This window comes from Hypanus sabinus, chromosome 5 (assembly GCF_030144855.1).
Source record: "Hypanus sabinus isolate sHypSab1 chromosome 5, sHypSab1.hap1, whole genome shotgun sequence".
Taxonomy (NCBI): domain Eukaryota; kingdom Metazoa; phylum Chordata; class Chondrichthyes; order Myliobatiformes; family Dasyatidae; genus Hypanus; species Hypanus sabinus.
The window spans coordinates 65,877,850-65,900,108 of NC_082710.1; the positions used below are offsets into that span (position 1 = coordinate 65,877,850).

The window sequence follows — 22,259 nt, forward strand, 5'->3', positions numbered from 1 at the left end:
CAGTGGCATCGCACGAATCTCTGCCATCCTCAGACCAGTGGACTTGTAGAAGGGTTTAATCAAACTCTGAAATCCATATGGAGGAAGTTTGTTTATGACACAGGGAGGGGCTGCCATTTCTCGTTTTTGCTTACCAGGAGCTTCCTCAGGTCTCCACTGGGTTTTCATCTTTTGTGGACGGTTCAAGGTCCTTTGAATCTGCTCTGCAGCAAATGGGAGGAGAAGAGCCAAGATAAAGTAGAAGGTGTTGTCTCCTACATTCTACAGATGCAGGATGGTCTTCACCAGTATAGTGATGAAGCCTACCGGAACTTGGTAAAAGCACAGTAAAAAAACAGAAACTCTGGTTTGATGTCAAAGGCAGTTCCGGCCAGGTCAAAAGGCCCTGCTTCTTTTACCTGCCTCCAACAACAAATTGCTGGCCAAATGGCAAGGTACGCATGAGGTTTTGAAGAAGATGGGTCCTGTGACGTATGAAGTCTCCCCTCTAGAGAAGAGCAAAAAGTCCTAGGTCTACCATTTAACCTCGTAAAGGAATGGAAAGAGAGAGGAGGCCAAGATGTCCCTGTTGACCCTGAGGCTGGAAGCAGAGGAGGTTGATAATCAAGATCCCCAGCCGTGGGAAACCTCAACTCAAGCTCATCTTGACCACCCTGAGCCTCACCAAAAGATAGCCCTAAAAGGTCTCTTTTCTCAGCATCCCTCCTTGTTTGAACTACAGTCTGGTGTACCAACCTGATCAAACACACCACCCGCATAAAGGATGACCAACACATTCAGAGACCATACAGAATACCTGAACGTCTTGTCAGTGCCTTGAAAGCAGATACAAACCATACTGAAACCAAATATCATTGAGCCATCAAACAGTGAATGGTGCAGTCCTTCAGAGGCTGTATCGACTTTAGTGAGATCAATGCCATCTCCAAGTTTGATGGTTATCCTATGACACAGATAAATGTGCTACGGGAGAGGTTGGGACATGCTCAGTTTATGACTACAATGAATTTCTGTAAAGGTTACTGGCAAGTTCTGCTGGATGAAAAGACCTGCCTTGCTGACCCCACTTGACCTTCTCCATTTCACGGTCATGCCGTTTGGCCTGCATGGAGCTCCAGAGACAGTTCAGCACTCCATGGACTCTGTATTGAGGGGATGTGAAGAGTTCAATGCAGCCTACCTAGATGATGTGGTGATTTTCAACAGGAGTTGGGAAAGACCATCTTCAGTGTGTCAACCAGGTCCTCGGTCAACTAGCCTCAGCAAGTCTCATGCTCAATCTATGGAAATGCGAGTGCACAAAGACAAAGACCCGGTACTTGGGGTATCAGCTTAAGACTGGGCTGATACGCCCTCAAGTGGACAAGGTACAAACAATTCGAGACAGCCTCCGCCCTTGCAGAAAGAAACAAGTCAGGTCTTTTCTTGGACAGCTTGCATGGTATCAACGTGTCATACCACTGTTTGCAGTTTGACCTTAAAATCTGCAAAGAATCCTGTACATTGGACAGAGGAGGGTGAAAGGGCTTTTGTAAATTTAAAGAGGGTATTCTGTGAAGAACTGGTACTCATTAGTCCTGATTTCAAAAAGCTGTCTTGGCCCAAGGAGAAGAGGGCAATGAGAGGCCCATCTTATACCTGAGGAGGAAGCTGCCACCCCAAGAAACTCAGTATTTGACTGTTGAGAAAGAGGCTCTGGCTATCATGTAGGCCCTAGAGTTTAATGCTGATAAGTGTGAGGAGCTACATTTTGGTAGGAATAATCCAAATAGGACATACATGGTAAATGGTAGGGCACTGAAGAATGCAGTAGAACAGAATGATCTAGGAATAATGGTGCATAGTTCCCTGAAGGTGGAATCTCATGTGGATAGGGTGGTGAAGAAAGCTTTTGGTTTGCTGGCCTTTATAAATCAGAGCACTGAGTATAAGAGTTGGGGTGTAATGTTAAAATTGTACAAGGCATTGGTAAGGCCAAATTTGGAGTATTGTGTACAGTTCTAGTCACCGAATTATAGGAAAGATGTCAACAAAATAGAGAGAGTACAGAGAAGATTTACTAGAATTTTACCTGGGTTTCAGCACCTAAGTTACAGGGAAAGGTTGAACAAGTTAGGTCTTTATTCTTCGGAGCGTAGAAGGTTGAGGGGGGACTTGATAGAGGTATTTAGAATTATGAGGGGGATAGATAGAGTTGACGTGGATAGGCTTTTTCCACTGAGAGTAGGGGAGATTCAAACAAGAGGACATGTGTTGAGAGTGAGGGGGCAAAAGTTTAAGGGTAGCACGAGGGGGAATTTCTTTACTCAGAGAGTGGTAGCTGTGTGGAACGAGCTTCCAGTAGAAGTAGTAGAGGCAGGTTCGGTATTGTCACTTAAAGTAAAATTGGATAGGTATATGGACAGGAAAGGAATGGATGGTTATGGGCTGAGTGCGGGTCAGTGGGACTAGGTGAGAGTAAGCGTTCGGCATGGACTAGAAGGGCCGAGATGGCCTGTTTCTGTGCTGTAGTTGTTATATGGTTATAGACAGTCTATGCTATTACCTCCTTGGCCAGTTCATTTTGGAGATAGACCACTGTGCCTTGACCTGGATCCACACCATGAAGGTGCAGAAAGGCTTGCTTTACCCAATGATATCTAGTTCTGCAACCCTTCCACTTCACAATCTGTCACAGAGTGGGCAGCCAAAATGTCATTGCAGATTCTCTCTCGTTTAACCAACTTGGATAAACTAGAAGAGAGGGGAGGATAATGTGACAGACCAGGTCTGCACAAGTAATTTCTTCCTCCCAACCTCCTCCCCAAGTAGCACCGTAACTCTCACTATCCCTGTCTGGCAGAGCTGATGTTACGCTTATTGGGTGCACACACTAGGCTAACACGCAGCAAGGACATGTTCGTTTGTACTTACTCACTCCAGGCAGTGGCATTTTTTGATATGTCCTGTTTGTTGTTGCTTCCAGTTTCAGGGAGAGGACCTGACGACTACTACTTCTCCTCACTTTTAATGGCAGTTGACAGTCCCACATAAAGCTGCATTACCACCACCAATTAGACTGGAGTGATGTGCAGAGAACTGGGAAATAAAACCTTCACTACTTCTTTTCCAAATGAAACAAAATTACCCCAAAACGCCCTATACATTGTAAGCAGCGAAAGACGATACTGTGAATTAAATTAAAAACACTCCCATAACTTAATAAAGTTTTTAAATTACAACCATCAACCACCAATGATTGTAATGAAGCCTTCATGATTTCTTTCAAATTTATATGATTCACATTGTAATAATGTTAAACTGTCTCATAATGATGATAAAACCTAAACACCCCAGAGTGATACAAGGAATAATTAAACATAGAATGTCCAATTCTAAGTCACGCCAATATAATTCCTTCCCTTCTTGTCTTATTCCTTTCTCCCATCAATCCAACAGTTTTATATATTCTATAAAGGTGTGTCTCCCCTTATTCCCATTAACCCACAGGCCACCAGCTAATTCTTAACCCTACCATCCCTTAGTTTCTGATTTGCTAAGTGGAAGGTTTATATCCACAGCTGAACTTTTAACAGCTTTTTAGCTAAACAATTAAACCCACTTATTCCTCTCAACACTTCTATATGCAGGAGCCCCCTAAGAAACAGAAATGTAACCAATTCTTTGAATATGAAATAAAGTTTGAAGAGCTTTATATCCTACTGCTAGAAAGACTCATTTAAAGTCTCAAAACCTCAAAGGAATCTAAACAAATTACAACTTTGCAAGGACAAATTTCCTACACCAATTCTAAATGGTAAGACGTTCTTTCTTTCTCCCGAGGCTTCCCGTCCCATGATCCTTTCCCTTCTCCAGCTCTGTATCACTTTCGCCAATCACCTTTCCAGCTCTTAGCTTCATTCCACCCCCTCCAGTCTTCTCCTATCATTTCGCATTTCCCCCTCCCCCCACTACTTTTATATCTCTTAGTATCTCTCCTTTCACTTAGTCCTGACAAAGGGTCTTGGCCCAAAACGTCGACAGTGCTTCTCCTTATAGATGCTGCCTGGCCTGCTGTGTTCCATCAGCGTTTTGTGTGTGTAGTAAGACGTTTTATTGTTACCTGTAATTCAGGTGCATAAACAGCCACACCAGCATTCCCAGATAAATTATCTTTTGTTCCATCTATGAACACAGTTAACACATCATAATAATTTTCCTTAATATATTGATGGGACCAACAGACTCTCAGGCATGTCAGAATCCTCAGACTTCGTTAAAACATGAAACCTAAAATCAACTCAAGCCATTGGAAAAAACCAAGGTTGGGTTACTGAGAAAGCTACAGTGGAACATACTGCATAATCCAGCAAACCCATAATCCTAGCGTGACAAGAACCCAGCCACTCAAAACTAAAACACTCTTCTTGTGATGTTGCTAACGGTCCTGCAACACACCTTTAACAGGTGATCACTTCTTTGCCCCCTCAAATTAACAACTTCAACCTCCGCAACGGTAAGGGGAATTGTCCAAATTCAACTAGTAAAGCTGGAACAGGAGACAACCGTGCTGCACCATAACACAGCCTTAAAGCCTGTCCTGTATCACATCCAAACAAGTTAAAGTTGAAGATAAAGCTGATCCATAACCCACAGTCATAATTATGCACAGATCTAATTAAATATAAGTGGCCAACAAAGATTTTCGTGAAGCACCCCAATAATACCCACATAGATACCCGAGGATATTTAATGCCCCTTTACATTTATCAATTATTTTACTAATATGGTGCTTCCATGTCAGCTTATTATCCAGCCACATGCAGAGAAATTTTAGCACTGGCACTTTTTCCAGAGTTTGACCATACAATTTCATATCAAGTGCCAGTCTACTGATCTTCTTTGTAAAACTTAGCTATTGAAAGCTTAAATCCCAATCTATATGCCCACAGTTCGACCTTCTTAATTGCTAATTGCATCCTATATACAGTTAAATTGAGAGTTCTACCTTTGACCCATAAAGTTCCATCACCTACAAAAAGTGACTTACCCACCCAGCACCTATCTCAGAGAAAATATCATTATTCACAATACGTATTAAACAACAAAGGGCTACAAATACTGCCTTGTGGGGTCCCATTCTCTATCTCATAGAACTCTGAATATACCTTACCCACTCTTAGCTGCACAGACCGCCCAAATTAAAAAACTCAAAAAATTATACAATCTTCCTAATTTCCATAATTTAATCCAAAGACCTTCCATTCATAACATTTCATATGTTTTTCTATATCAAAGAATACTGCTATTCCAACATCTTTGTTTACCTGTGCTTTCCTAATATCATCTTCCAAACATAAAACTGTCATTCTGTCCTTCTGAAATCCACTCTGATGAAGTGCTATATCACCTTCCTAAATACAAATGCTCTATCACCATACCTTCCAGAAGTTTACTTAAATGGGATGTTAATGATAGTGATCTATCTATAAATAGAAAGACCCAACTGGAGTTTCCCGGGTTTCAGAATAGGCACTACTACTGCCATTTTCCATGAGGGGGAAAGATGGCCTAACCTCCTAATATGATTCAAAATTTTTATTATCTTGAGAGTTGTCAGTTTGTTTAAACATACAATAACATATATCATCCTTTCCTGCAGCTGTCTGACCTGTATTATTAATAGCCTTCTTAAATTCACACAAAGAAAACTCTCCATCACTAATATATCATTGCTACAACTAGCTTCCAACACATCAGGGTATTCATTGAGAACCCTGTCCCTACATTGTTTAGCCTCTTCACTTAAATTGTCTTGATTATGAACTGCAGCAAATGCCCATGCCAGTAACTCAACCTTCTCCATTTCAGTATTACCTTTTTTTAATCAATACTGGAATGCTATTAACCCTATAGCAGATTTCAGCTCTCGTTATTTCAAAGGGATTGATGGAAGAAAGCTGTTCCAGGTCAAATTTAAACAATATCTTTACGTCTTCAATCCATTTTTTCCCCCAAAATATCCTGTCTTTCTTGCCCATCACTTGAAATCACTCCAATATTATGTTTCTTTTTCCATTTTCCAGATCTAGATTCAACTTCATTACAACCTCCTCCCGCCAACCCGCATTCACCCAAACCCACCATTTGCAGTTTGTCTTCCAGGTCCTCCCTCCTACCGGAACCTACACAATTTCCAACATCCCCACACCATTCACAGTCAACAGCACCAACCACCACTCCTCTATTTCCAACTTTGAGCTACCAGGGGCAAGACCCGCCCTCCATAACTTGTGTTTTAGCTCCTGAAAGCTTTAAATGCCCATCCATTTGTCCACTGTAAAATTGAAATCTCTACCTTTAATTAGGGAACCTGACTGATGGGTGGGGCGCCTTAAAAAGGTGCCTGTTTGTGGTGGCACAAGCTCTGCCGGATCAGTGGAAGAGTTCAATTTGGAGGATGGGGAAGAGTGCAGGCTCTTGGAAAATGGTGAGTTGTTGATTGATTTTGTTGTGCAATGTCATTGTGATTTCATTGTGAAAATGTATTTGTATGACATCTGTGATTGTGAAGAAAGATGTGAATTCCTGTGTTTTGTGTAACTGTTCAGGCCCCCCATTCCAAAGAATGGACTACCCCTTCTCTCCTCTAGTCAGGAGATCCTTAAAGGTTCATTTTGGTGTAAGTGAAGAAGGAGAGGTGTATTACTTCAGAATGAGGGTTTTGAGCTATAGTCCTAAATGTCTTATGGTGTGTATATATATCTGTATTTTCCCTTTTTGTCATTTTGCTATTTTTTGCACTTTTTCTAAAGTTTTCCACCTTTACCATTACTATGTTGACTCAGGTCTAGGGGGCTGGCATTGGGCACACCTTTAGCACACAATAAACACCCTTGTACTGAATATCTATTGGGGCCTGCCATCTGATCTTTAAAGCCCACACCTTCATAAGGTTATGCGACCCTCACCAAAACCCAAAGGTGTGCCAAGCCTCATTGTGGCCAAAGAGGCGGCCTTGGACTGATATGTTGGAATGGGATTGGGGATAGGAATTAAAATGTTTGGCCACTGGGAAATTATGTTCTTAGCAGAAGGAGTGGAGGTGCTTGACAAAATGGTCCCCCCAATTTATGTTTGGTTTTACCAATGTAGAGGAGGTTGCATTGGGAGCACCTGACACAGTAGATGACCTCAACAGATCTGCAGGTGAAATTCTGCCTCATCTGGAAGGACTGTTTGGAACCCTGAATGGAGGTAAAGGAAGAGCTAAGTGGGCAGGTGTATGTTACGAGTTGTCTTCCACTGTGAGTGAACACGTGCAAAACAATGTAAATATTCACACCTAAGATAACAACTGGGCTAATTTCAAGAGTCATGCAGCAACTTGTAAAATTACCACTCATAAGGGATAAAGCATGAGAGAAACTCACGGGGCTAAAAAGTGAATAATTCTCTTGAATTCAATGACTTGCACCTGGGGTTTTAAAGGAGGTGGCTTAAGAGATAATGGCTGAATTTTTCAACATTTGTTACATTCCAGGAGGGTAGCAGAAATTTAATTATCAGCCATTATAGTTCCCTTTTCAAAAAGCAGGAAGGCAAATACTAGAATCTATCTGTCACATATACAACAATAACATTCTGTATAATATAATCTTAATTACATTGTACACCTGCACTGTTAACTTCCAGGTTTCCTGGACTTGCACATTGAAGTTCCTCTATACCAGCGGTACCCAACTTGTTTTATGCCATGGACCTCTACCATTAACCGAGGAGTCTGTGGACCCCAGCGTGGGAATCCCTGCTCTGTACCCTGATACGCCTAAGGACTTCATGGTGGATGTCCTAAAGTCATTAGAACTGCCAAAGTGCACATTTCACATTTATCCAGATAAAAGTCCATCCACCATTTCTTAGTATTCCATTTTATTAAACACTTTGATATCACGCCTGCTACCATCAATCTGCAAATGTGCTACTTCTCATGCAATCTATATCCATATCCAAACCAGTCACATATTACAACAGAAAGGAACCAAACACCAGCCTCTGTGGTATACCACTAGGTGCAGACATCCAAACACAAAATTATCCCTCTACCAGCACCCATTATCTCCTATTGCATGGAAGTTTACCAAACTGCCCTGGATCCCATGGGCCCTTGCTCTTGGACCAGACTTCCATGTGAGAACTTTTCCTTATTGTTAATATTAGTCTTGCAGGTCTGAAATTCCCAGGTTTTACTCCTGCTGCCCTTTCTGTCCTCCAGTCATCTGGAACCTTATTTCTGGCCTACAAAGTGTTCAGAACCCCAAACGAAGCCCCAGTATTCTTTTCCCTTGTCTCCTGTAGCAGCCTAGGACAAATTTCATCCACCCTGGGCTTTAATCCTCCTTTAAGTTTGCAAAGGTACTAAATATCTCCTTTTTGAAAAAAAATAGAGACTTGCACTAGAATTTCACCACCTCCTTTGCAGAATTCTCCAGCTATCAAGCCTCTTTCCCACATGAATACCAATGAAAAGTGATTATTTTGAAACTTACATGTACCTTAGAACCACATTCTCAATGGGCCCTAATCACCTCCCTGCATTCTTTTGTTCTTTATATCCTTACAAAATACCTTAGACTTTCCTTAACTCAATCTACCAATGATATTTTTTAATCCCTCGTTGCCTTCCTAATTTATTTCTTATGTATATTCCTACATATTTTATACTTGACAAAATCTCCCCCTTCTTTTGCTATATCTGCCATATGCTTCCTTTTTTTCCTTTAATAAATGCTCAAAATCCATGATTTCCCTGCGTGCTATCCTTGGTTTCACGTTTACAGGAACTCCTTTGTTAATTCTCCTTTGAATGCTTTCCCTGTGGAGATGTACAGTTACTCGTAAGCAGATACTCTTAATCTAATGTTTGTCAGCTCCTGGAAAATAGCCCCTCCCCCATCCCCTTACACCACTTAAAAACATTTATTCCTGGTCTATCCCCATTTTTTTTTCATAAACATTTTGAAATTTATGGAGTTCTGGTCACATCTGTTCCTGTCTGTTGTAGATTGTTAGGTGATCTGTAAATACACTCCCAGCAAAAAGGGAACACCTTTTTGTTTCTAACCTTTATCCATTTGACCTTATTTGAAAAGCCTTCTACAATATCCTACTTTAATAATGAAATAATGTATTTCTTGATTAACAGTGCAAAGCAAACTTCTTTTCACTCTCCCACTCCTTATCTTCACTTAAAATTCAGTTTACTAAGTTGACAGACCTGCTTGCCTTTTGACCATTTTTCCTGAGAGATAGCAACATAATTGTCAGTTAAAGCATGGAGCTCACGTATCTTAGCAGCTGGAGTCCCTTAGGTGCTAGTTAGCTTTGTATTCCTCTCATGTGCATTTGCCCACTTGCTCTAACTACTCTAGCTTTTCCCCTATGTGAATGTACCTCCCAAGTGTTCCTGTTCCTGCACATATTTAAGTGTATTAGCAAGGATTGAAAACCGGTTGTCACATAGAAACAAGGAATTGAAATAAATTGATCCATTTTGGGCAGGGGGTTATGTGATTATTGGAGTACCCAGAAATAAGTTCTTGGCCCTCAATTGTTTACAATTTACATTTTGTTCCCCTCCAGGTCATTAATGTAAGGTCCCCAAGTTAGCTGAAGCTGTATACTGGGCAGGAGGGCATGTTGTAATGAGGACCACTGTGAGTGCAATAAGATATACGGTAGGTAAACTGAGTGACTGGGCAAAAAGACAACCAAATAGTTTTGGAAAGCTGGAGCAAAAGGCCAAGAGACTACTCAAGCCTTTTCCATCACTGAGTCTATCAAAGATCTACATCTCAATTCCCTTTGATCTAACTACCTTAATATTTCAATAAAATAAAATACAGGAACAGCTCAAGCAAAATCTTCAAAATCTGCAAATTTCTGGTATACTGGACAAATGCAATTAAACAAAACTATATGCAAAAGGTTATTCACATGCTGAAGTTCAGCTAAGTGTTAAGAAAATGAAAAGAAAATGAGGTTGCTGCCTTAAACCAGCTTGACAATATATCCCCAATATAAAGTTAAAATGCTGTTAGGGTTTATGCCATTGATCTTCAGGGGCAACTGCTTTCTATCAAACTGCGACAACATATCTCTGGCATTTACCGTGTGTAAACTTGCTCTCAACCTTTCAAGATTTATAGAGCAGCAAGGCCCAAGTAAATTGCTTGTTAAAATCAGTACCCTTAGTAAGCCACACGAAATCTATGTTGCCAAAAACTGGATGTGGTTCAGCAAAAGAAAAGACAATGAATAGTGACATATTAATAGACCCATAGTTGCTAGTTTGCATTAAGGTCAGACAGCAGATCCTTTGTAGAATTTGAACGACCATCTTTTAATAGATCTGCCTCCTGCCAAGTGATTATCAACTATTTCTAAAAAATAGTATAAATAAAAAAATGCTGGAAAGCTAAAACCAAAAAATGCTAGAAATACTCAGGCCACATCCGTGAGATGAGAAAAAGACTTTATGTTTCAGGTAAAACATTAGCTAAATATCAGCTTTGCTCTTTCCACAGATGTAGCCTGGTGTGCAGTATAATTAATTCCATCATTATCTGCTTTTAATATAAATAAAAGATCTCTCCTACAAGAAACTTTCTAAGGATTAGTCATCATATTTTGTTTATAGCAGCTTCTCAGACCTAGCTACAAGCCCACCCAAAATTGATCGGGCAAATTTTACATCTGCTGGCTAAAACACTATTTTTCTATCTCCATCCAACTTCCAGTAGGAAAAGCCAGACTGATCACTGGCAAGCTGAGTCAAGCACACAGGATAGCTGATGTAGGGCACAGCACAGCACTGGAACCTAGTCAAACTAATTAAATTAGTTTAATTAAATACCTAACTAAACTCATCCCTTCTGCTGACATAATATCCAAATTCCTCCATTCCCTGTATATATTTGTGCCGATCGAACAGCCTATTGAATGCCTCTCTTGTACTGGCCTCAACTACCACACATTCCAGGCACCCACTACTCTGTTTATTTAAAAAAATACTTGCCCACACATCTCCTTTGAACTTAACCCCCTCACCTTAAATTCATGCCCTCTAGAATTAGAAATTTCAACCTTGCAGAAGAGATACTGACCATCTATTTATGCTACTCAATTTTATAAACTTCCATCTCGTCTCCCATCAGCCTTTGCTGCACCAGAGGGAAAACAATCCAAGTTTTTCTAACATCTCCACATACGTTGCAAATACCCTCTCATTCAGGGAGTATCCTGGCAAACCTCTCCTGCACCCTTTCCATTTCCTCCACAGTTTCCCTATAATAGTGACCAGAACTGAAATGCAATACACCAGATGCCGCTTAATCCAGTGTTTTATAAAGCTGCAATGCAACTTCTCAACTCTTGAACTCAATGCCTCAACTAAGAGAGCAGGCTATATGCCTCCTGTACCACCTTACCAGCCTGTGATGCCACTTTTAGGTAGCTATGAACATCAAACTCAAGTTCTCTCTGTCCATGAACACTGTTAAGGATTCCTTTAAATTTGATTGCCCAGAGAGGAATACCTCAATTTGGCCAATTAAACATCAGCTGCCATTTCTCTGCCCCTATCTGTAATTGATCTATTTCCTGTTGTGTCCTTTGGCAATCTTCTATACTACGGAAAACACCAATCTATGTATTGTCTGCCAACTTACTAACCCACCCACCCACCCACACATTTTCACCCATCTTTAATATAGATCATAAAAAAGAGGTCCCAGTACAGATTCCTGTAGAACATCAATAGTCACAGACCTACAGCCAGAATAAGTTCCATCATCTTCAGACATGCCAATTCTGAATCCAAAAGCCAAGAAAATGTGGATCCCCTGCATCCTAATCTTCAACATGAGCCTACTATGAGGGACTCTGTCAAACAGCTTACAAAAATCTGTGTAGACAACATCCACAGCTCTACGTTTATCATTCATTTTTGACTAGCCATGGGAGAGTGAACTGCATTGCATTAAGCAGACTATGGCAATTGTTCACAGCATCACAAAGTACCCAGGATTAACGGAGTTTTTAAGACATGTTTTTATGAGGTGAAAGAGTTATTTTTATAACAGATACATAAACCTTGCTTAATCCATGACAAATCAAACATCTGAAACACAGGTTATGTCATGGTATGATTTCCAAAGTTCCAACTCCTTGATAATTTCCTTCATCTATCTGAATCAACTCTATTATTACTGTATCATGCAACTACAGCAAATAAAGTACCTGATGGAACTTGGCAATTATTCATCTAGAATTTCCCCCACATTCCTGCTAAACATTTTAGAATAAGTGCTCACCTTGTACACAACAGGTGTGAACCACGCAGGCATGAGGACCAAATTGCACAACCGTGCTGTTGGACAGTGTTGATCAAAGCTAACAAGGAGTGCCACATCCCCTAGCTTTCCAAGTCCAATTATTTCTACAGGGACCTTTAAAATCACTTCATTCTGTTCTTCATAGACACCAGGGCAAACAAAAATCTTATCATACACATTGGCAACAGATAAGGCACTCCTGAGGTTCAGATGTTCACTTGTTGGACCGACAAATATAGTTTTTCTATCCTTCTTCCGCCGAAATAAATGCAAACAGTTAGAAGATTCCACGTCCTGGGCATTTTTAGTCCAAATTTTAGAAGCTAAGTGATGTTGCCTAAATGCTTCCCTCCAAGAATGTGGTTCAACATCAGGTTGATTTGGCCAGTTAGGATGTTTGCAGTCATTGCATCCAAGACACAACTGTCTCCATCGAGTATTATCCAGACTGATTATCAGTTCGTACCAAGCCCTGCACACCACACAGCAGCGACCCAGATCTGGGAGAGGCAAATACGCAAGGATCAGGCGCCACAGCTCCAGTGGGAGGCCGCTGATCTCCATCGTCACCTATGAATTAAAGAAAATATTAGGCAAAGATTAAAATCTGTGAAGGAGGAAATATTTTGGTGCAACTGCTGTCTTTATTTTCAGAATGCCATTAATGTCAATAAATTACTCGGAAGTGCAGTCAAGATTTTAATTCAGCATGATGTGAACTGTGGGACAATTTAAGTTTCTAACAAACATGAAAATTAGGGACAAGGGTAGACCACTTGGCTCATTGAACTTAATTCTACCATTTAATATGATCACAGTTAATTTCACAGTAATCTTATCTCTAAGATTCTTCTAACTCTGGTAACCATTCACTCTCTTGCCTGTTATGAATTTAACTTGGGTTGAAAATAGACAAGAACTCCGCTTCCACCGCTATTTGAATAATGCCAATGACTTCATGGTTCTCAGGGAAATATTTTGCCTTAGCTGTCTTAAATGTTTTTTTTAAACAGTGAGTCCAACAGAGGAAATATTCTCTCTATATTTACCCATCCAAGGCCTTTCAAAATCACATTTGCTTTTCTGAACTCCAGTTGATATAAACTGAGCCTTCATTTCAAGAAATTTGTTGTTTTGCAGCAGCAATACAGTGCAATGCATAAAGAATTACTATGAGCTATAAGAAATATGAAAAAGAAATTAGTGCAAACAGACAGCAAAAAGTGAGGTAGTATTCATGTGTTCTGAAATCTCATGGCAGAGGGGATCTTTAGGCTCCTATAGCTGCTTCCTGATGGTAGTAACAAGAAGAGAGCATGTCCTGGATGGTGAGGATTCGTAATGATGGATGTTGCCTTCTCGAGACATTGTCTATTGAAGAGATCCTTGATGGTAGGTGGGCTGGTGCCCACGATGGAATTGGCTGTTTACAACCCTTTCCAGTTTTTTTCAATCCTGTGCATTTGTTAGTCCATGAGCAATGCAACCAGTCAAAATGTTCTCCATGGTACAATTGTAGAAATTTACTAGAGTCTTTGGTGACATAACAAATCGCTTCAAACTCCTAATGAAATATAGCCACTGGTATGCCTTATTCATATTATCAGTATGTTGAGTCCAGGATTGATCTTCAGAGATGTTGACACCCAGGAACTTGAAGCCACTCACCCTTTCCACAGTACACCCTTTGATGAGGATTGGTGTGCGTTCTCCCAATTTCCCCTTCTTCAAGTCCTCAACCAGCTCCTTGGTCTTACTGACATTGAGTGGAAGGTTGTTTTTGCAACATCACTTAACCAGCTGATCAATCTCACTCTTGTACACACCCTCATAACTATCTGACATTCTGCCAAGAACAGTTGTATCATCCGCAAATTTACTGATGGTATTTGTGACTCCAGACAGTCATGAGTACAGAGAGGGAACAGCTCAGGGCTAAGCACGCATCCTTGAGGTGCAACTATGTCAATTGTCACCAAGGAGGGATTGTGGCGACCCATTTCCTGGCACATCCGAACCGGCTCACAATTAGATAGCCTACGGGGGTTTGCGAGCACAGAGCTTTGGAGCCTCTGCGCCACGGGGGGCAGATTGAGGGAGGCTTAAAAGTGAGGCTGAGGATTTCGAATAAAGTTTTTTCCTTTGATTGCAGTTACCGACTCCATGTCGTAATTTTAGCGCTGCATGTAGCACACCGCTACAATTGGTGACCCCGACGGTCCAAACGATTTTTGGACCAGAAATGACCGACGCCACCTCTGTTCATGCGGTTTCGTTGAAACTGCCGTGTTTCTGGACACAGCGCCCGAACCTATGGTTCCTGCAAGCCGAAGCCCAATTCCACGTTCGCCAGATCACCTCAGAAGACACCCGCTACTACTACGTGGTGAGCTCCCTCGACCAGGACACAGCGGCACAGGTCGCAGAGTTCGTACAGTCGCCCCCGGCAGACGGCAAGTACACGGAATTCAAAGCCCTGCTCCTCAGGACTTCCGGACTCTCACGGCGCGAGCGGGCTGCCCGTTTACTGCACCTGGATGGCTTGGGCGACAGACCTCCTTCGGCTTTAATGAATGAGATGTTGTCTCTGGCTGACGGACACACACCCTGCCTCATGTTTGAGCAGGCATTCCTGGAGCAGCTGCCCGAGGACATACGCCTGCTGCTGTCCGACGTGGATTTCAGTGACCCCTTGAAGGTGGCGGCACGGGCAGACTTGCTGTGGAACGCCAAAAGGTGAGCACATCGCACAGATCTCCCAGCCACACTCCCAGCAGCAAACCAGTCCAGGCCCGGCCTCACAGCCCGCCAACCCCCGGCCCAATGAACACTGGTGCTTCTACCACCAGCGGTGGGGCACAGAAGCCCGCCGTTGTCGCCCGCCCTGCAAGTTCCCGGGAAACGCCAGGGCCAGCCGCCGCTGATGGCTACGGCGGCTGGCCATCGGGATAGCCTCCTGTATGTGTGGGACAGAAGGTCGGGAAGCCGGTTTTTGGTCGACACTGGTGCCAGGATCAGCCTCCGACGAGTTACGACACCCGCAGCAGGGCACCGGGGCCCCCCCGAGGGCCGTGAACGGCAGCACAGTAAGGACCTATGGCACCCGTCAGGTGCAGCTACAGTTCGGCTCCAGCCAGTTCACGTGGGACTTTACACTGGCCGCCGTAGCCCAATCGCTTCTGGGTGCAGATTTTTTGCAGGCTCACAGCCTACTGGTCGACCTGCCCAGGAAGAGACTGGTACACGCCGAGACCTTTCAGACGTTCTCCTTGGGTGCAGCCCAGTTGCCAGCCCCTCACCTCGGCTCCATCACGCTGTCCGACCACGACTTCACCAGGGTCCTGGCGGATTTCCCATTGGTTCTGGCACCGCAGTTCACAGCAGCCATGTCCCGACACAGCATACAGCACCACATCCCGACCCAGGGACCACCCCTCCACGCCCGCGCTCGGCGGCTTCCCCCGGACAAGCTCCGACTGGCGAAGGAGGAGTTCCAGAGGATGGAGGAATTGGGGATCATCCCCCCTGCACATGGTGCCCAAAGTGATGGGAGGCTGGAGACCGTGCGGCGACTACCGCAGGCTGAACGAGGCTACCACACCGGACCGCTACCCTGTGCCGCACATTCAGGACTTTGCAGCAAACCTGCACGGCGCACGGATCTTCTCCAAGGTAGACCTCGTCCGAGGGTACCATCAAAACCCGATGCATCCTGACGACGTCTCCAAAACGGCTCTCATCACCCCGTTTGGCCTTTTCGAGTTCCTTCGCATGCCGTTCGGTCTGAAGAATGCTGCACAGACGTTCCAGCGGTTAATGGACGCGGTGGGATGGGACCTGGACTTCGCGTTCATCTATTTGGACGACATCCTCATAGCCAGCAGCAGTCGTCAGGAGCATCTGTCCCACCTCCGTCAACTCTGCGCCCGACTGAGTGAGTACAGTCTTACAATCAACCCCGCCAAATGCCAGTTCAGACTCGATACCATTGACTTCCTGGGCCACAGGATTACTAAAGACGGGGCAACCCCTCTGCCCGCTAAGGTAGATGCAGTCTGCCACTTCCCCTGACCCACCACAATCAAAGGCCTTCAGGAATTCGTAGGTATGGTCAATTTCTACCACCGCTTCCTCCCTTCAGCTGCCCGGATCATGCGCCCCCTGTTCGCCCTGATGTCGGGTCCAAGGTAATGTCGGGACATTACCTGGAACGAGGAGTCCGCCGCCGCTTTCGTTCAAACGAAGGAAGCTTTGGCGAACGCCGCAATGCTATTACATTCCTGAATGGACGCCCCTACCGCCCTCACAGTGGACACGGCAGTCGGTGGGGTGCTGGAGCAACTCATCGCAGGTTGCTGGCAACCCGTGGCGTTTTTCAGCAAACACCTGCGGCCACCCGAGCTCAAGTACAGTGCTTTCGACCGGGAACTGTTGGCGCTCTACCTGGCAATCCGGCATTTCAGGTACTTCCTAGAAGGTCGGCCCTTCACCGCGTTCACGGACCACAAACCGCTTACCTTTGCGTTTACGAAAGCGTCTGACCCCTGGTCGTCCCACCAGCAACGCCACCTGTCCTACATCTCTGAATACACAACGGATGTCCGGCACGTCTCGGGTAAGGACAATGTCGTGGCGGATGCGCTCTCTCGCCCTACCGTTCATGCCATTTCCCAAAGGGTAGACTTTGAGGCACTGGCAGAGGCACAGCAGGCAGATGAGGAGATTCTGAGTTACAGAACCGCAGTCTCCGGTTTGCAGCTCCAGGACCTCCCCATAGGCCCGGGTGAGAGGACCCTACTCTGTGACGTCGCCACCGGCCAGCCCCGTCCCGTCGTCCCGACAGCCTGGCGGCGCCGTGTTTTCGACTCCATTCATAACTTGGCGCATCCCTCCATCCGGACGACTGACCGGATGGTTTCCAGCAGGTTCGTTTGGCACGGACTCCGCAAACAGGTCAGTGAATGGGCCAAAACGTGCATGCACTGCCAGACAGCCAAGGTGCAGCGGCACACCAAAGCCCCACTGCAGCAGTTCCATCCCACCCACCGGCGTTTCGACCACATTCATGTGGATATTGTGGGCCCCCTGCCAGTGTCGCGCGGAGTGCGGCACCTCCTGACTATCGTGGACCGGTTCACAAGATGGCCAGAGGCGGTCCCGCTCACCGACACCACCTCCGAATCTTGTGCCCGAGCCCTGATCACCACCTGGATATCTCGCTTTGGTTTACCGGCCCACATTACCTCTGACAGAGGCGCCCAGTTCACCTCCAGCCTGTGGTCAGCTATGGCCAGCCTTTTGGGGACTCAGCTGCACCACACAACTGCCTACCACCCACAGTCGAACGGGCTAGTGGAGCGTTTCCACCGTCACCTGAAGTCAGCCCTCATGGCCCGCCTGTGAGGAGCCAACTGGGCGGACGAGCTTCCCTGGGTCCTACTCGGCATCCGCACAGCGCCCAAGGACGACCTGCACGCCTCGTCGGCCAAGTTGGTATGCGGCTCGCCCCTGGTCGTCCCCGGGGAGTTCCTACCAGCCCCACGGGGGCAAGAGGAAGATCCCGCAGCAGGCCTGGGCAGTCTACGCGAGAAGCTCGGTAACCTGGCCCCCATACCCACTTCACAGCATGGGCGGAACCCGACCTGCGTACCCAAAGACCTGCAGAACTGTAAGTTTGTGTTTGTACGAAGGGGCGGGCATCGGCCACCGCTGCAGCAGCCATACGATGGGCCGTTTATGGTGCTCCGGAACAACGGGTCCACGTTCGTGCTGGACGTTGGGGGGAAAGAGGAGGTTTTCACGGTGGACCGCCTCAAACCGGCCCATGTGGACCTGGCGCAACCGGCCGAGTTTCCGGCACCTCGGCGCAGAGGCCGACCTCCCAAGCAGGTTCTGGCCCAGACTGTGGACATTGGGGGGTGTATCGCCGGTTCTGGGGGGGGGGGGGGGGTTATGTGGCGACCCATTTCCTGGCACATCCGAACCGGCTCACAATTAGATAGCCTACGGGGGTTTGCGAGCACAGAGCTTTGGAGCCTCTGCGCCATGGGGGGCAGGTTGAGGGAGGCTTAAAAGTGAGGCTGAGGATTTCGAATAAAGTTTTTTCCTTCGACTGCAGTTACCGACTCCGTGTCGTAATTTTAGCGCTGCATGTAGCACACAGCTACAGGATATTATTTCTGATCTGGACTGACAAGGAGTTCACGGACCCCTTGGTTAATAGTACGGGTCCATAGCATTAAAAAGGTTGGGAACCCCTGAGGTGGACTGTGGTCTCCCAATGAGAAGGTCAAGGATACAGTTGCAGAGGCAGGTACAGAGGGGTAAAACAGGACCAAGATAATGGAGAAGATAAATCTTTGAACTTGCATTGTGTGTCTCTTTACATGCTTTGTCCCTCATAGCATCAGAAACACGCTTAATTTTATTAGCCAGAAGAATTTCAGTACTTGATCAGAATCTTGCCTTTAATCAAGTTCATTACCAAAGTAATTTAACTTGGGTTGGTATAATACATGGGCTTGAAAGGAGAACTCACACTTTTGCCTCAGTGTCAATTATATAGTTTGCTTCACTTGATACCAGTGTTCAGGCAATAGTTGACTAAAGAAACCTGAAGAATTGCTTGCTCATTTCCAATTCAACGATCAATTCATGAACAGATGTGTCACAAAGTGATTAAGAGGTATAAGCTAGTAGTTTGGGCTCCAGAGCAACAGAAAAGGTTTACAAAAAGAATTCTTTTTAGACAGCACTTACTTTAACACAAACCACTCCACACCAGAAAGAATTACACAGTGCTTTTCACAGCCTCAGCAGAAATTACTTTTATGGAAACTTAATCTGACATAAGATTTGTGCATTAACAACTCCTCCATATTCGTCAGTAGCCTAATAAAGACATTATCCATACCTTCTTTAACGTTTCCATTTCCATTGTTATCTATCTAGTACAGCCACATAATTAACTGCAAAAGCTTTATTATCCATTTCCTTCCTGCAACATTCTAGGTTCCTACAATCTATCTTTAGATCACTAAATTATTACTGACACGACTGCTTTAATGGACCCAACCCAAAAATGTTATGATTTCACACAATGACATCACCCCACTAGCCTTCTGCCCATCTTCCCCAATAATGCTCATTTACAAGAACACTTACTTCAGTAATCATTAAAACTTAAAGCAGACAACATCTGTTCAAATTTCTCCCTAGTTTCACACCTCCCGATTTCTGTAAACTCAGCAAGCATACATAGAAACATAGAAAACATACAGCACAACACAGGCCCTTCGGTCCACAAAACTGTGCCGAACATGTCCCTACCTTAGGACTACCTAGGCTTTACCCTTAGCCCTCTATTTTTCTAAGCTCCATGTAGCCATCCAGGAGTCTCTTAAAAGACCCCATCATTTTCACTTCCATCAACGTCACTGGCAGCCCATTCCACGCACTCTTTGTGTAAAAAAACTTTTCCTTGACATCTCCTCTGTAGCTACTTCCAAGCACCTTAAAACTATGCCCTCTCGTGCTAGCCATTTCAGCCCTGGGGAAAAGCCTCTGACTATCCACACAATCAATGCCTCTCATTATCTTGTACACCTCTATCAAGTCACCTCTCATCCTCCGTCGCTCCAAGGAGAAAAGGCTGAGTTCACTCAACCTATTCTCATTAGGCATGCTCCCCAATCCAGGCAACATCCTTGTAAATCTCCTCTGCACCCTTTCTATGGTTTCCACGTCCTTCCTGTAGTGAGGTGACCGGAACTGAGCACACGTGAGGTCTGACCAGGGTCCTATATAGCTGCAACATTACCTCTCAGCTCCTAAACTCAATCCCACGATTGATGTAGGCCAAAGCACCGTATGCCTTCTTAACCACAAAGTCAACCTACGTAGCAGCTTTGAGTATCCTATGGACTTGGACTCTATGATCCCTCTGATCCTCCACACTGCCAAGAGTCTTACCGTTAATACAGGTGTCCCCCACTTTCTGAATGTTCGCCTTACGACATTTCGCTTTTACAAAAGACCTACATTTTCACTAACCGAAAGAGGATTTTCACTTTTACAAAAAAAGACGCCTGCTTTAAACTTGTGTTTACCCCGTGGAAGACTACCATGACCATGAAGCCTTGCGCGGGCAGGTGAGTGCACATGTGTGTACATGCCAATTTTTTTCTACAAATCGATTTTGGCTCAATCTTCACCGATTCTGTTAAGTGAAACTACACTGTACATAGATTATTTCTACTTTATATAGGCTGTGTATTTATCATATCATTCCTGCTTTTACCATTTGTTAGTGTTAAATTAGGTTTTATGTGCTATTTGGTATGATTTGTTAGTTTATTTTTTGGGTCTGGGAATGCTCAAAAATTTTTCCCATATAAATTATTGGTAATTGCTTCTTCGCTTTACGCCATTTCCGCTTAGGAAAGGTTTCATAGGAATGCTCTACCTTTGGATAGTGGGGGGAAACTGTACTATATTCTGCCATCATATTTGACATACATCAACTGAAAATTCTTCCAATTCCAGCTTAATAAGCATCCTTGATTCCTTTCACGCCACCAATTGCAGCCCAACCATTAGGTTCCTGGCCTCAGGCTTTGACTTTCTCACTGTACATCTTGGTTAAAACACTTCTTATAACTTCTGAATCTTTCTTATTCTTTGGTGTCAAGTTTGGCTTGCTAATATTTCTGCAACAAACTGTACTTGTAAACTTCCTATCATGGCAGTTAAAAGCCCTGCAAAATGCATACTGTTTTACTGGTTGAGAGGACAACTGGCTGCTCATCTAACCTTCCACCTAAAGTAGGAGCAGGAAGAGTATGTAAATACAAAATCTACGTTGATATTTACCCTCTTGTAAATAGCCTGATAAGATCCTTGCAGTACAGAAATCTTTTATGGGTCTGAAAAGGCATTATATAAAAGGGCAAACTATTCAACAGTAACTGAACAAAAATGGTTAAAGATAGCTTGGATTATTCATTTGGGAATTGCGTCAGAGAACTTGTGATTTTCCTCTCCCCCCGCCATCATTCCTGGAAATTATGCTTTTGCAAGACTGGACGGGGTGGACAGATAGAAATGCTAATTTCAAACATCGTTAACCTGGGTACGGCCGTCAATGGCAGAGCAATTTTAACAGGACGTGTACTGGGATCTAGAAATGGAGATGGAGGAGTGCAGAAATTCAGAGCTTTGCAGGCCTAGGAGAGGTTGCAGAGAAAAGGATATGGGTGAGGCAGGAGGCTGATGAAAAAAGGATCAGAATTTTAAGTGAAAGTGTTGCTTAACCAGGAGCCAGTGCATATCAGTAAGCACACTGGTAGTGGCTGAACAGAACTTAATGCAACAGAAGCAGCAGAATTTTTTATTGAGTTCCTGATTACAGCATGGAGGATTAAGGTTAGCCTGGAGTGTTGGCCAGTCTTAATCTTATAAAGGTATTGAAGGAATGAATGAAAGTTTTGGTAACAATTAAGATGAGGCAGGTGGTGTCAAGTGATGTTCAAGGGTGAAAAATCAACCTTGAGTTTTGCACAGATAACAGAGCCAAAAATACTAATTCACATTACTGCTGGCTTATTCACTATTTAACGTTATTGCCAATTTGTGAGTGCAACTTCACTTTTCCACCCGATCTTCATAATCTGATTCTTTAAGTGTCTAGCATTTATTAATCTTACCTTTGGTTATATTTAAGAATTAAGCATCCACAGCCCTTGGGCTTAGAAAAAAAAGGGAAACGTATGCTCCAGTATTTGGCTTTCCCATGAAAGGCAACAGCTTCTCCATGTATACTGTAAACTATCAAGCAGTTTAAGAATTTTATGCACTTCGCCGTTCACTGTTAAGCAGCCCCTTTTT

At 44.1% G+C, this 22,259-nt stretch overlaps 1 protein-coding gene across 2 annotated transcripts in view; it reads right to left on the reverse strand.

Annotated features, from left to right (window-relative positions):
* Window positions 1–22,259, reverse strand: part of fbxo10 (F-box protein 10) — a 119,627-nt gene that overhangs the window by 87,886 nt on the left and 9,482 nt on the right. For both annotated transcript variants that reach the window (XM_059970063.1, XM_059970064.1), the window contains exon 2: window positions 12,354–12,944. In XM_059970063.1, the coding sequence (XP_059826046.1) occupies window positions 12,354–12,938 (585 nt within the window). In that variant the 5' untranslated portion in view covers window positions 12,939–12,944. The remainder of the gene's footprint in view (window positions 1–12,353; window positions 12,945–22,259) is intronic.